The 13580-nt window shown below is 43.5% G+C and overlaps 1 protein-coding gene across 4 annotated transcripts in view; it reads right to left on the bottom strand.

Moving 5' to 3' along the window:
* herc2 (HECT and RLD domain containing E3 ubiquitin protein ligase 2) overlaps positions 1-13580 on the bottom strand; it is a 47014-nt gene that overhangs the window by 26983 nt on the left and 6451 nt on the right. For 3 of the 4 annotated variants that reach the window (XM_040129411.1, XM_040129414.1, XM_040129412.1), the window contains exons 7-42: positions 12301-12442; positions 12101-12205; positions 11816-11987; positions 11377-11550; positions 10711-10899; positions 10418-10569; positions 9706-9863; positions 9486-9599; positions 9129-9380; positions 8856-9049; positions 8569-8769; positions 8173-8401; positions 7892-8016; positions 7250-7428; positions 6967-7151; positions 6707-6862; positions 6417-6602; positions 6117-6293; positions 5923-6026; positions 5679-5829; positions 5341-5555; positions 5110-5242; positions 4763-4890; positions 4407-4602; positions 4187-4320; positions 3260-3436; positions 3027-3163; positions 2702-2853; positions 2403-2594; positions 2099-2286; positions 1785-1977; positions 1508-1690; positions 1225-1409; positions 736-883; positions 455-651; positions 54-284 (exon numbers count right to left, since the gene is read on the bottom strand). In XM_040129411.1, coding sequence (XP_039985345.1) covers positions 54-284; positions 455-651; positions 736-883; positions 1225-1409; positions 1508-1690; positions 1785-1977; positions 2099-2286; positions 2403-2594; positions 2702-2853; positions 3027-3163; positions 3260-3436; positions 4187-4320; positions 4407-4602; positions 4763-4890; positions 5110-5242; positions 5341-5555; positions 5679-5829; positions 5923-6026; positions 6117-6293; positions 6417-6602; positions 6707-6862; positions 6967-7151; positions 7250-7428; positions 7892-8016; positions 8173-8401; positions 8569-8769; positions 8856-9049; positions 9129-9380; positions 9486-9599; positions 9706-9863; positions 10418-10569; positions 10711-10899; positions 11377-11550; positions 11816-11987; positions 12101-12205; positions 12301-12442 — 6134 coding nt within the window. The remainder of the gene's footprint in view (positions 1-53; positions 285-454; positions 652-735; positions 884-1224; positions 1410-1507; positions 1691-1784; positions 1978-2098; positions 2287-2402; positions 2595-2701; positions 2854-3026; positions 3164-3259; positions 3437-4186; positions 4321-4406; positions 4603-4762; positions 4891-5109; positions 5243-5340; positions 5556-5678; positions 5830-5922; positions 6027-6116; positions 6294-6416; positions 6603-6706; positions 6863-6966; positions 7152-7249; positions 7429-7891; positions 8017-8172; positions 8402-8568; positions 8770-8855; positions 9050-9128; positions 9381-9485; positions 9600-9705; positions 9864-10417; positions 10570-10710; positions 10900-11376; positions 11551-11815; positions 11988-12100; positions 12206-12300; positions 12443-13580) is intronic. The other variant, XM_040129415.1, reaches the window with a different exon arrangement.

The following is a 13580-nucleotide window of genomic DNA, read 5'->3' as shown; positions in this document are numbered from 1 at the left end:
ATGCTAATGTGCTAGTTGTACATACACAAAAAAGCATTTAAATACTTTCATACCGGTCTGAGATGGCTGAGCAAGCAAATCCTACATGTCCTCATCTCATGAAACTGGACAGTGATTCGTCCTTTAGGGGTGATGCGTGTGACTGTTCCCTCTCCGTACTCCTCATGAATGACCTGGCCACCAAGCCGGAGGCGCCCATCAATCCCTCCAATCACTGCCATCACTGCCATCAGACTGCCCACTCTGGGACCCTCCGAATCAGGAAAATATTCCTCCAGGAAACACTGAAATAACAACATAAATGTAAGGGGAAATTTATACTCACAATTATCATAGAACTAGTTACCTTGATTCTGACTTCATTTCATAAATTAAGTCAGAATCGAAGTATCGCTGAGAACTGACGTTTTAACACAGACACTACTTAATTCAATAATACTGCAACAATTCTTACTGCTTCAGACTGGCAGCCTGCCATAACATCTCCAATGGAGCTCAGCTGAGTGTTGATGTAATCATTTATCAGGCTGTTCCACTGGCCAAGAGAGTGCAGGGTACGCAGGACAGAAACAATCTCCTCAGCCAGGGTGCTGCTGTGAGTGGCTGTAAGAGATGCCTGAGGGCGGGACTTCCTCCTTCGCAGGGAACCCTCTGTTGGGAGGAAGTAGCAATGTTAAAATACATGCTACAGCAAAAACACCGTATTTTTACATAAAGCCTGATTTGCGGCCGCACCTCTGAGAAGTGGCAGGTCTGACGAGCAGGTGCTCAGCAGACTTCCCAAGAAGCTGAACAACTTCTCCACCAGGAACTTCATGTCCTGAGAGCGCTCCGTCTTGTCCCATGAGGGCAGGACTGCCTGCAGGAGACGTAGTGCCAGGATCTGGAGACATGCAAGGTGCACAAGACAAGGGGTGTGACCTCCAGAGGGATACCGTTTGTGAAAGCAGCCTCTTCTCTTTCTCTGTTCTGCACTAGTACCTCTTAGAAGGAATCCTAACTGGATTAGAGGGACCAGATATGCTCTCCTGTTCAGTAACTCAAGTACAACTGAAGTCTCAAGAAATGTATATACAAGCCTCCTCCAACTATATTATATTACTATTACTATGTATTATTCTAGTCTAAACATTTCCCTGCAGAACTTCTATAATTAATAAAAACAAATGGCATGATTTCACAGTGTGTATAGCACATCTCACACACACAATCATAGTAACACACCTGTCTCTGCAGAGTAATGGCATTGAAGGACTGGTGTCCTTCAACAATTCGAATGAGCAGGCTAATCCATGCAGAGGTGCTGAGTGTGCTGCACATCTGGGGCATGAGAGCGATGCTGCGTATGAAGCCCAGTGTACACCAGCTCCTGTGCTGCTCCCGAGACACCATCCTGTGAGAGTGACAGCCTGACAACAAAGGTAGGTCAAGTTAGAATAAGATGATACCCAATAACTTGTTGTGCAAAAAGATAAAAAGCCTTTTATAAACATGGCGGTTCAGCTACCTGACTTGTCACTAGCTCCACTTTCCACAAGCATCCTCAGCAGCCCACATAGGGTCCGTGTAGCATCTGTCTGCAGCACCTCTGCATAGATCCCAGATGATAGAGATAGTGTCTTCAACAGGTTGACTGTGCTGGTTAGCATCATAGCAGTCGGGTGGCTGCTCCTCTCTGTCAGCTCACCTTCTGTGACAAAGAGGGGAGATTGTGAAGATGAAGGGCTGAAACTCACATTTGGCTTGTAGTTGTGGTCTTTACTGAAGCAGTAATTTAAAATTACCTGTGTCATCTTCTGTGTCCGAGTCCTCAGTGGGGGGCTGGGCAGTTGGTGGTGGCTCTGCCAGTTTAAGATCATACTTTCCCTCTTTGCCCATCCTGTAGGAGTTTGTGCTGCTTGTATCCCACTGCACCCTGATCCAGCCATCCTCACCCAGCTCTCCAATGACCCTGCCCAGACCCGGTGCTGGACCATCCTAGATAGAGCATGCACAGGGTCAGATACTAAACAACAGGCCTTTCCTCCCCATTTTAGCTACTAATGACAAAGCAATAATAAATCAGCTGCCAAAGTGACTATAAAATGGATTCAGGTACCTGATCTCCCCATTTCCAGTCGACTCCCCTCATGACCCTGGTGCCTATCTTCATCATGGCAGCCAGGTCAGGGCCAGAGGCAGGTAGGGGGGCAGGGGTAGTCTCTTTTCTGGACTCCTCCAGTACTGTGGCTGAGCCTCCGTGTGCACATAAACTCAGGTCTTCCTCACTGCTGTCTGTACTGGGTCCTGGAAATAAAGAAAAAAAGAGACATCAACCACCTACATCCATAAATTTGGACAGGTGCCCCTTGCATATGCTCTGGGTAGACTGAATGTTGAATATTCAATTAGACAGTACTCACCTATAAGCCTGAGAATACTCTGTGTGAGAGCAAGTATGCCAGAATTTAACAAAAGACTGAGGCTGTTGGACCCATGTTTCAGGGACAGCATGTGTATCATGGCCAGAAGGAAGCGCGCTTGTGGAATGGTGCCAAGGCTTGGTCCCGCTGGGTTCTCATTGGTGATTGTCTGCAAGGGAACAGGCTGCACACCTGGTTATGAGATAAACAGATGGTCAATAAGTTAGTTTGTGTGTATAACAGGTGTAAAAATTATATCATACTAGTACCAGTTGAGATTTCAGAAATGAACCATTCACCAAGCTCTTTGAAGCGGGCGCTGGCCTCAAGCAGGATGTTGCGAACATTTTGGATGGCCCAGGAATACAACTTGCCAAAGGTTACCTCCAAAAGCATGCGATTGAAGGGAGGGATCAGATCCACATCCTTCAGGCAGTCAGACAGGGGCTCTCTGACAAGGAGAGTAGAAAAGTAGAAGGCTAGGTAATTAAAAAACACATGAACTGTATGCATAACGTCCATTGAACAATTATAATTCAATACATTAACAATGATACTCTACGAGATTAAGGGAAATACCTTAATGTCTTTTTTTTTACCATTGATCTTAAACTGCTGACTTACCCAATATTGGTCCCTTCTGGTATTACCCTTTGCCAACCACAAAGCATTGCATATTGTACAGATGGCAGCAAGAAGCTTTTGGAGGCTAATTTCAGCATGGTGTCGATGCCCTCTAATCTCACCTCAGCCCTTTCCAGCTATGATGAGACAGAGTTCACATTTGTCATGATTTGACTTTCCTCGTTTAAAACATTGTCATACTGACAGTTTATGATCTGTAACTTCACTGTCACCTGTTTAAGAAGACACTTCCTCATCTTCTCTACATCCAAGGGCTCTTCTTTCAGTACAAACTCCACTATGGTGGCCATAAGGCTGGACTGAGAAAACACACCCTGAACACTGTGTTTCAGCCACCGGTACTTCTGGACGTTGGCCACCGTGTTTAAAAGCGGCTGCCACTTGTCCTGCTGCAAAAGAATAGAAGATACAGTAATGTCACACTATACTGACATAGCCACTGTATTGCTCTTCCTGTGATATATTTTGACTAGACTTGCATGGCTGTTAAGTGCAATGTAAGAAAACCAGTCTACAAATTCAGGCTACCAAAACATATACTTGGGCTAAGCCCTTCATCCTTAAGGAGAAACTGTTATATTGTTAGGATTTGATTCAATACCAATCTGCACCCCTATGAGCCTTAATTTATGTGTATATTATCAAAATTGGCCAACAGCCCATTGAGTAGAAAAAAGAAATTTCTAAGATTCTGAGATGATCAAACAAACACAAGACGCTTGGATTGACTTATGTCCTCAAATTATCTCCATGAGAAAAGAACACATGCTCACAGTACTAGTAGTATGGGATCAACAGTGGTAAGAGAAGTTTAAAAAACAAACAAAACAAAAAAAACGGTTTTACCATTAATATGGAAATGTATGCAGCACAGCACATCCAAATCTAATCAGATCATCTAGTCCATATGGGGTATCCATGGTGTAAGTATGAAGTTTCTACTATGTACTGTTCTTGAGTTATCATGTTCACATGACATAGTCACAGATGGCAGCATGGCCACATCAAGTCCCACGTACCATGTACCGTGGTGGTGAGACATAAATTTAGATTTTAAAAAGGGAGGCTCTTGGAACTTCTTTGTGTTGTATTTTTTTAATCTTATGAAATCTTCCAATAATTAAGGCCCATTAAACTACCTTGGATGTCTTGCTAGTGGGTGATTTCCTATCAGCAGGTGTGGGGCTGATATGAACATTAAGTTCCTCTTCATTGGTCCCTTCATTTTCAAGCTTTGGCTCTTCGATGTCAGCAGACTCTGACTTCTTAGGCACTAAAAAACAGAATACATTTAAATTCAGAAATTGTTTATATCCGAAGAAAACCCTATCACTCTGCAGTAGGTTTTGAATAACCCACCTCTTTTTTTCCTGCGGTCCCTGATGAGTTTCTGGGTGATCCTCCTCCAGCGGGGCTGAGAGCTCAGCAGTTTTAGTTTGGACACTATTGATAGGTCGTTGCTTACAGCTGGACGCAGCTCATTAAACAGAAAGCGCAGACGCTCAATGACGGGGGCACACACCTCCTTATAAGAGCGACCCTGCTCCTGATGGGTCTAAAATAAGGGGGACAAAAGCAACATGTCATTTAAAGTTCTGTTCTTCCTCTTTTCACCTTTCTATCACAAATTACTGACACAATATTTTCCGCTGGGAGCTTAATACAAATCCTTGCAAAGTATTTCAGTATCATGATGTTGCAAGCAAGAATCATACCTTGATTAAAGAACACTTTGCCTGGTAGACCATGCGGCACACATCAATCACAGATTTAGGGAGGGACCTCTGTTTCCCTTGGTCCACACCCAAGGCACACTGACTGACAAGTGAAAGAGCAATGTGACCTGTGACAGAAAGAGATTTTACACTAAATTGCAAATCACTTCAGATATGATGAGTTGATTATAAAAGTGCTGGAGATTGTGCAAGTGTAGAAAAGAAAGATTTCAGTGCATCTTAGCATAACAAATAACAGTGAAAAGAACATTTCAGTGGCAAAGTGAGCCAAAATTAGCTCTTAATTCCTCTTCAAACAGCCAGCCTTAGTCCAGTTGCTAGGTTACCTAGGTCTTGATGTTTGAGCAGGCAGCAGAGCAGCAGGCGGCCAACTTCCTCCACAGGGTGTTCCGGAGGGAAGGTGATGGGTGTAATAAGATGGTACTGCTTACAGCAACGCTCTATTTGGCATAGGAAGTCCTATAATGTCACAAACAAAAAAGAAAGCATGATTCCATCCTTTAGCCTCATGCTCACTGTGTAGCTTCACTCGCCAGTCATTTTTGTCAAGCTTGTACCTTCACAGTGTGGTCCTGAGTGTTGTTGTCCGCAATGGCCTGCAAGAAAGGCTGTGCGTGGTCACTGAGGGTTAATCTTCGGGAGTAGAGTTTGGCCTTGTCTGGAGTGGTTGTACCAAGGGAGCTGCAGTGGTCTTCATCCTTCTCTTCATTGTAGTTATAGTGGATCTGACTGGTCTGCAGACCCCCGGAGAATATGGAGGATTGGAGCCATTCTGTGCAAAGAAATCGAGAATATGAGTTAAAAATTAAATTGAATTCAAATGCAGTTTTTTTGTGTAAAAATAGATCAACATCAGGATTTTCAAACAGGATTGTTTTAAAATCATTAAACCCACTTGCACATTCAATCTCCATGGGGGACAGGGGGGTGCTCTTGGCCAGGTAGGAGGCATGGAGACCCAGTAAAAGCCCCAGGTTCCTCTCTGTGTCAATAAGCGGGGAAGACAGACTGCTGAGGTCTGGAGTAGTGACTGTCTCCTGGTTAGGCTGTAAATGATAAAACGTCACAATATCAAAGCCAAGAAGCAATGATAAAGTAAGAAATTACCGACAGAAAACGTATATTGGGTTAGCAGGTACCTCCATATACTGGCCAACACAGAAGGCCTGCATTGACTCCCTGGTGTCCTCAAACTGCAACGCAGCTTCCAAAGCAACCACGGGGTCCTCTCCTGCAAACTGGGCTGTTAAAGGAAAACACGATGAATACAACTTATAAAATCTGTAAAAACAGTTTGGAATTTTACGCAACGAAAATTATTTTTTATCATTACCCAGGATACTGTTTCCTGTTAATGACTGGGACTGAGCCTGGAAGTCCTTGATGTCATAGACCTTTCCGTCAATTACTGTCCAGAAACCACCGTCTTTGTTGTGATTCTCAAGGTCAGCCTTGCGAATGAGGGAAACCTCCTCATTGTTCTTGGAACTTTGGCCTGTGAAGAAGGACCCTGCCACAGCAGAATCAAAGCTAGTTACATTCTAAAAATAATGCTGTGAATAACCCTCAAATTTATGATCTTGATTCTAATAAATCCCCTTCCGGGACATATAAGAAACGGTCGGTGTTGTACCCATAATGCCTGGCCACGCCAGATCCTCATTATCGTCCCTCTCGTGTCCTGGAGCAAGGTGGTTAAAACGGTCAAGGTGCTCCAGGAGTCCAGCAAGGAGAGGGATAGAACCTGTCTCCTGAATCAGACCTGCATCCATGGTGAGGAGGAGGACAATGGACACCACCAACTCAGGCAAAAGCACTCCTAGCGCAGAAAAGACAGCAAGGCATCCATAACTGTCTAACAAGCTCTTTTAAAGATGCACTTAGAATTCATGCTGCACACACATTTTTGGAAGAGGGAATTACCAGTTAGATCTCCTTCAATAACACGAGAGACTTCGGCAAAGTGGCGGCGACCAGTAGAGGCAATACTTGTTGCCACTGGGAGGATGTCTCCAATGTGAGTACAAAGCAGGGCAATGTACTTCTTTAACAGGGAACCAACACCCAGAAGCTCTGGATCTGTAAAGACAACAGAGGAATCAAACCCTGCCCTTCAAGAACTCATTTTCAAACTTGATAAACCTGGATGAGTCGAGAAAATCTGGGTAGACAGAAAGACTTACTGTATCCATTTACATTCTCTGTGCCATTCACCCCCAGGTAGAGCTTGCTAACAAGCAGCCTCTGGAAGCGCAGCAGCAGGTCCAGAGATGCCGAGCGTTCCTTGCTGACATGCTCTGCCTCTAAATAGCTGGAGATTCGGCGAGCAACATCCTTAAGCCTTGCAATGGTCTGGGAAGCAATGTTCCTTTAAAAACAAATACATAAATCTGTTAGAAGACACCGAGGGGTTACGTAGTACAGTAATGAATTATATTTATCATGATTCAAGCAAAGTGCAGGTACCTCAACAGCTGCTGTACAAGCTGCACCAGAGGCAGGCTTTGTTTCCCTGCTGACTCGTAGATTCCTGTGTTGATGAGATCTTTGTCCAGCATGGTGCGACAGCGGTGCATGGTGGAGGCATTGGCCTCCTGCTCATCAATCTCCTTCTCTTTCTGAGCCTCCTTCTTGGCTTCAATATCCTGTCAAGATTACAATGTGTGACCCTCTTATCTAATGTGAAGGGTTATTTACTGAGTTGTTGATGTGGATGTAGGAGATTTAAACCAGCAATGTCTAATATTTTGTTTTACTTATAGCAATCCAACAGTACACTAAGTATTTCTTGAAATTGCTATGGGATTAAATGGGATTAAATTCAATCTGTCATAAAGTTTAGTGTGAGACTTTAGCAGCACTGTTTTGATAAGGACAGTTCTGGTAAAATCAAATCAAATTTTCAAGTCTAAAAATATTTAAATGGAGCCAGTAACAAGTAGTTTTATGACCCGCAAGCCAATTAGGGTCAACTGAAAAATAACATTGAAACCTGGCAGTTGGGGTTTTAGAATTCTAAATTAAACAAATAGATGAAGCATTGATGCCATGAATACATTGGGTAAAAAAAAGGAGAGCAGAGTGATGACTCGTGTTTAACACACTGACCTGTATTTCAGCAGTGATGGCTGCATTCAGTGCAGATTCCAACCCTCCGTCAGCCATTAGGCTGCTGACCAGCAGGTCGATCATGAAGCGACGTCCAGGGCTCACACTCATCTCATTTCCAGATGCTGGGGAAAAAAAAGAAGAAAAAAAAAATCATTAAAACCTCAATCCCAGCCCTAACATTCTCTTCAGTTCATATGAACATTAAAAGAGTTAATGAACTATTAAGTGCGAATTATTGTGTTTAATCATCGTTAGCAAACATTGTGATTTGCACTCACCAGCATTTGGCAGAAGTGAGGATAACGCCCTCGCCCTTTCTTCAGCAGTGGGCAGCAGCACTGACCAGCCACTTTGGAGGACAGCTTGGGCAGCTGCTTGCACAGTATTCAGCACCCCAGCATTGCTAGCTAGTACTACTACCGTTTGTTTCAGGTTGTTAAGCAGCACGCTGCCAAGGCCCAATCCCAGTTCCTCTGGATCCACCTGATTACTGATGGCAGCGTGGAGCTAAGAACAGAGAGGGAAAGTTTTAGAAATGTCGTCTTCTGTTGTTGTGACAAACTGCAATGTCAGAAATTACTAAGCACAGTCGTGTGTGGTAAACTAGGCATTAGAGAAGGTGTGGAGAGGTTTCAAAATTGCCTGAAAACAACTCTGGACAGACTGCTGCCTACCTGGAGCCTTAGCAGGTTGAGTGTGGCTACTACCATACATTCCTTCTCCTGTGGGGGAGGCCAGTCTGAGCTGCCGTCCATTCCCTCACTGACCTGACGCAGGAGCATGTCCAGCTGCTCAAAGGTCATCGGGCATACATCTACCACAAAGGGAACACGCTGCCCAACAGACCACTCTGAGCATGAGGACCAGGCGAAGCTCTGAAAACAAACAAATACTAAGTGTTGAATCTATCTTCTGTCATTTTAAGCATATAAAAATCAGCAATGACAGTTCTGTATATTACCTGTCCTGGGCCACAGGAGATCCCCACTATGTGTTTAGAGTTGAGCCCTGGGAGTGCCTTAGGCTGCTTCTTGTTAGAAAAGAGCGTATCAAAGTGCTGTAGTTTATCATTGCTGCCCCAACTGTGCACCTCTCCGTCGTCAGTGAGAGCTAGGCAGTGGGTAGATCCCACAGCAACATCCACAATTTTCTTCCCTGATTGCAGACATAAAAGACAGACATTAGTTTTTGTATTTTAAAAGCTTCTGAAGAATTTTTTATTTAGTCAACTCACCCTGCAGACTGTCGAGCAACTTTGGGTAGCGAACATGCTCATCAGTGCCATGACCTAGACGTTGATTGTCTCCTTTTCCCCAGGTGTAAACTTGGCCATCTTTGGTGAGGGCCACTGAGAACTGGCTACCGCAGCACACCTTCACTATGTCCAGGTCCTGCAGTTTCTCCACAAGTTTGGGCGTCTTGCAGCCGTCACTGCCTCCTCGGCCCAGTTTACCATAGTCTCCGTCCCCCCAGGACCAAACCTGACCTATGGAGACACAAAGAGAGGATGCATAAAACCACTACTGCTACAGTTTGGGTAATGCCGATGGTTTCTATGGTAAGAGTTCAAGCCAAAAACAACTGTTCTTACCATTCTCTGTCACAGCAAGCGTTTGTGCATCGCCACTTCCACATGCCACATCCACCACCTTCAGTCCCTTCAGTGCTGTCACCAGCATGGGTGTAGTCTGATCCTCACTAGAGCCTAAAACCCAATCAAAAGACAATTAATTTCCAGTGAATAAATAGACAGAGATGTTATTATTCAAGCAAAGACAGTGTCCAGCAGGTTCAGTGAAGATGGAGCGCACCATGGCCCAATCGACCGTAGTTCCCTCTGCCCCAGGTATAGAGCTCGCCATCAGCCGTGACGGCAGCACTGTATGTGCTCCCGCAAGCAATATGGACCACATGCTTTCCTGTCTGTTTCCCATTGAAGGCTGCAATCACTGTAGGCTCTTCTAGATAGCTGAAAGAAATCAGAAATTGGAGATGATATAACACTTGAACTCATTTTCTGATGGGTGCAAGAATTTGGGATAACAAGAAGCCTTTCAGGAACCTTCCTGATAGTGAAAAGCAATCATTTATATTTCAAACATTTTTTACAATTTATTATTAACAGTAATTCTGTATAATGGAACTATCAGGTTTGGATGTTTTCATTCTTGCTTAAAACACAGGTAGTGGTAGCTAAGGATGTTGTCTGTGATATACAAGCATAAAACATTAATAGGAATGTCCTAGATTTAGGAAATAATGTAATCTATATTTTCGGCATCTGCTTGATCAATCATTTAATTTAGCTAAATCCCCAGAAATTCAATTTAGTACCCCACGTACCCAAGCTCTACAGCTTTACTGTTGTATGTGTATGTCATGGCTACAAAAGTCCTTCAAATTTGGAAGTACCAGATTTTTAATACAGCCTCATAATTTATGTTATGTGACAAAATGGAAATATCAAACTGGGCAACCCCTGAGGAACTTAAATATAAACCAGGGTTTTTTCAAGGTGCTTACGTGGTGTCTCCATGTCCAAGGCGGCCACCATCACCGCAGCCCCAGGAGAACACCTCCCCGTTGGATGACAGGGCCAAGTAGTGCTGCCCATCAGGATGAGCTGCAAGCTTCACGATCTTTCTGGAGCTCAGACCATGGATTAACATAGGAGCCTGCAACAAAATAATTCAGTGACTCAATCTGCAGCAGACATGGAGATGAAAGGATCAGTTCCTTGCTTTTTTCAGAATAAAGCTAGTTTACAATGGGGCTGTAGAATGCTGAACAGAAGATAACTGCACAACACAACTGACCAGGGTTGTGCTCTTGTAGTTCTGGGTGTAAACAGCACTAGTGCTGGACAGGATGAGAAAGCCCTTTTCTGAACAGACAATTTGTGTGACTCCAAGGCTGGACAGGGCTTTACACTGAATGGGTCCGTTAACATTGGCATAAAGCTTCCAGCCCAACAGGCCCCAGGCAATCACCTCCTGCAAAGTTCCCTGGAACAAAAAGAGACAGAGAGGAGGAACATTAGGGACAAAGTCAGTTACATGGCAACTGTTTGCCATTTTGGATGTAATTTCTCCTTTTTGGCAAAAATACGTAACTATAAACTAGACTAGGTAAAAACCTAGTATGTGGCTGGGCCACGTACGGTCAATGTGTGAAATTGAGGGTGTAGTTGAAAACTGTTGCGGAACCCCTGTAATTAACTACTTTCAATGGAAAGTAGCTTAAAACTTGCTCGAAAAGTTGCTAAATGTCACTAGATGACGCAATACACTAATGCTTTTTGTCCCACCCTAACCATACCAGTAAACAGGGCACATCAAAGACATACAGTATATAGCACAGTATAAAGGTGATTAAACAGGCATGTAATTCAAGCAATGATTAAGGGAAGAAGTAGCATCACTGACCTAAAAAACTAAAATAAACAAATCACTTAAGCATTGCCACTTGTTAGGAGTCATCACCTTGTGTGACGAAGGGGAGTTGCAGTGTGGAGGGCTGCAAGGAGAAGCCAAGCGGTCCAGGTGGGCCATGATCACTACAGCTGTTTGCCGAAGGTCAATGGCCAGGTCATTATCCTGGGGCAAGGTCAGGTAGCGCAGGAAACTCTCATTTGGACTCAAAGGAGCTGTGAGGATCTAGAGATCACAGCAATCAGCCAAAAAGTACTTATTAGCTTGATTCTCAACTAGGAGAACTAGATGAACAGAAGTATTTTAAGACAGGCGTTCCTAAGCAACACATGGGGCTACAGACCTTCATTTGGTAACATCTTGTTTGAGAGGATTCTTATTCTCTCATTGTCTTATCTTAAAAATCATATAGAAAAAGAGGACTGTTCCATTTCTCATATTCATTTGGTTTGAATCTGAAGTGCTACTGAGATAAAGAGGAAATTTTTACCTCAGCTTCCTCTTCAAGAACGGGCTCTTCCTTGCTGCTGTGTATGTTCTGAAAGCGCTGCAAGAGGGGTAGTAGAGGGGCGCTGGTTCCCTGGGTGGAACGCTCATTGTCCATCTCTCTAGTGCCACTTTCCCACAGACGCAGCAGTAACAGAGCAGCAGAGAGCAGCTGACTGGAAAGACAAAAGGATGACAATGCCAAGTGAGTGGTGAGGAAGAAGTGCATTTCAACTGCAGTAGAATATCAGCATACGCAAATAAGCAGTTATGAATGGTATCTGGTTACCTGAGAGTGCCCCTCTGTACAGCCAGCTCCAGCAGGATGGCCAGGACTAAGTGCTGGTCCTGTAGAGGAATGTTGCCTTTGGTAGTGGCACTACCATGTACATCACTAGTCCCAAAAGGAGACAAGAATTGAGAATCATCAAGGGTATTCTATATATTTTATAGAGTACAAAGTAGGCAACCGATCAGTAAATAACAAACCTGAGGAACTTAGTGGCCCTCTCGACAACCTCCAGCCACACCGATGACACAGTTCCCTCATCAAACAGAGTGGCCTCTGGTAGGGCACGCAGGGCATCCAGAGACTCTTGGAGAAGCTCACTGCAAAGATCTGCATCATCTCCTGTAACAAAGCACAAATGTATTCTGTTTTGACTGAAGACTTTCTAGGTTGCACTATACAGAATTTACCCTAAAATATAAAATTTACAGTTTGCCAAGCCCAGCAACAGGACAAATGGGGCATTTACAGTATTAGTATTTTACACGTGTTCCCGAATCTAAAACTAAAATGCACTTAATGCCCATAAGCATATAATGACACATAAATTGCGAACTCACCACAATTTGGTCCAAAACAGATTTGCTTAGTATTCAGCAAATGGTAAAAGAAACTATTTTTACATCACTTATTCATTCTGAGATGCTTGATGAATTTGAAATGCCTCTGGTCCCGACTGTTGGAGTCCCACTAAAATGATATCTCTTTATATCTCTCCAGGATTTGTACGTGTACTCATTCTGAAGGCGGTGGATGAAAGAACCCATTGTTACACTTCTGTCGTTCTTACAGTGTATTTCAGGAACACAACTAGACTGAGGATGAGAAGCTTATCTGCGTGTGTGTGTGTGTCTGTGTGTGTGCGCGTGTGTGCTGCTCATGTTACAGGAAGGTTACAGAAGAGAGGCCAGCTTATTGTATTGTTCCCACCCAGTCCCTGTGGACAGGCGGCTCTCCACCCCACACAAGTACACAAAAACAGCATGTATATTTACAAAATTGACAATAAATTGCTTTTAAACAAACACAGCCACTGCCAAAGCTGTTAATTATTATTATTACACTGAGATACAGGTTATTAATTGTATATTACTTGTACAATGCAATTAGAATTAAACTCTATGGTCTTTTCTGAGGTCATAGTCTGTGGTGGTGTGGTACTGGAGTTTTGCTAGATTACATTATATTAAAACACATTTACCAAAAACACCAAAATGAAAATTATATAAATTCAACTTCTCACAGAGACTGATGGTTGATTGCTCCTAATGTATCTGCCTTTTTTTTATTTCAGTGGTGTTAATGCATGAAGATTCAGAACAACATGTAACCAAATGGTAATTTTTCATGCTAAATACATTCTTAGCAAAAAGCATTAGGAATGTTACGAACAAGTCATCTTGGCCCTGTCCTTCATTAACTCCTACAGTCCTTCATCTAGTGGACACCACAGACTAATGCTAAAACACAGCATTATGAA

The sequence above is a fragment of the Xiphias gladius genome, chromosome 6 (assembly GCF_016859285.1).
Source record: "Xiphias gladius isolate SHS-SW01 ecotype Sanya breed wild chromosome 6, ASM1685928v1, whole genome shotgun sequence".
NCBI classification, from domain to species: Eukaryota; Metazoa; Chordata; class Actinopteri; order Istiophoriformes; family Xiphiidae; genus Xiphias; species Xiphias gladius.
The sequence above is the reverse complement of the archived record's forward strand: the minus strand, read 5'-3'. Positions and strand labels throughout refer to the sequence as shown.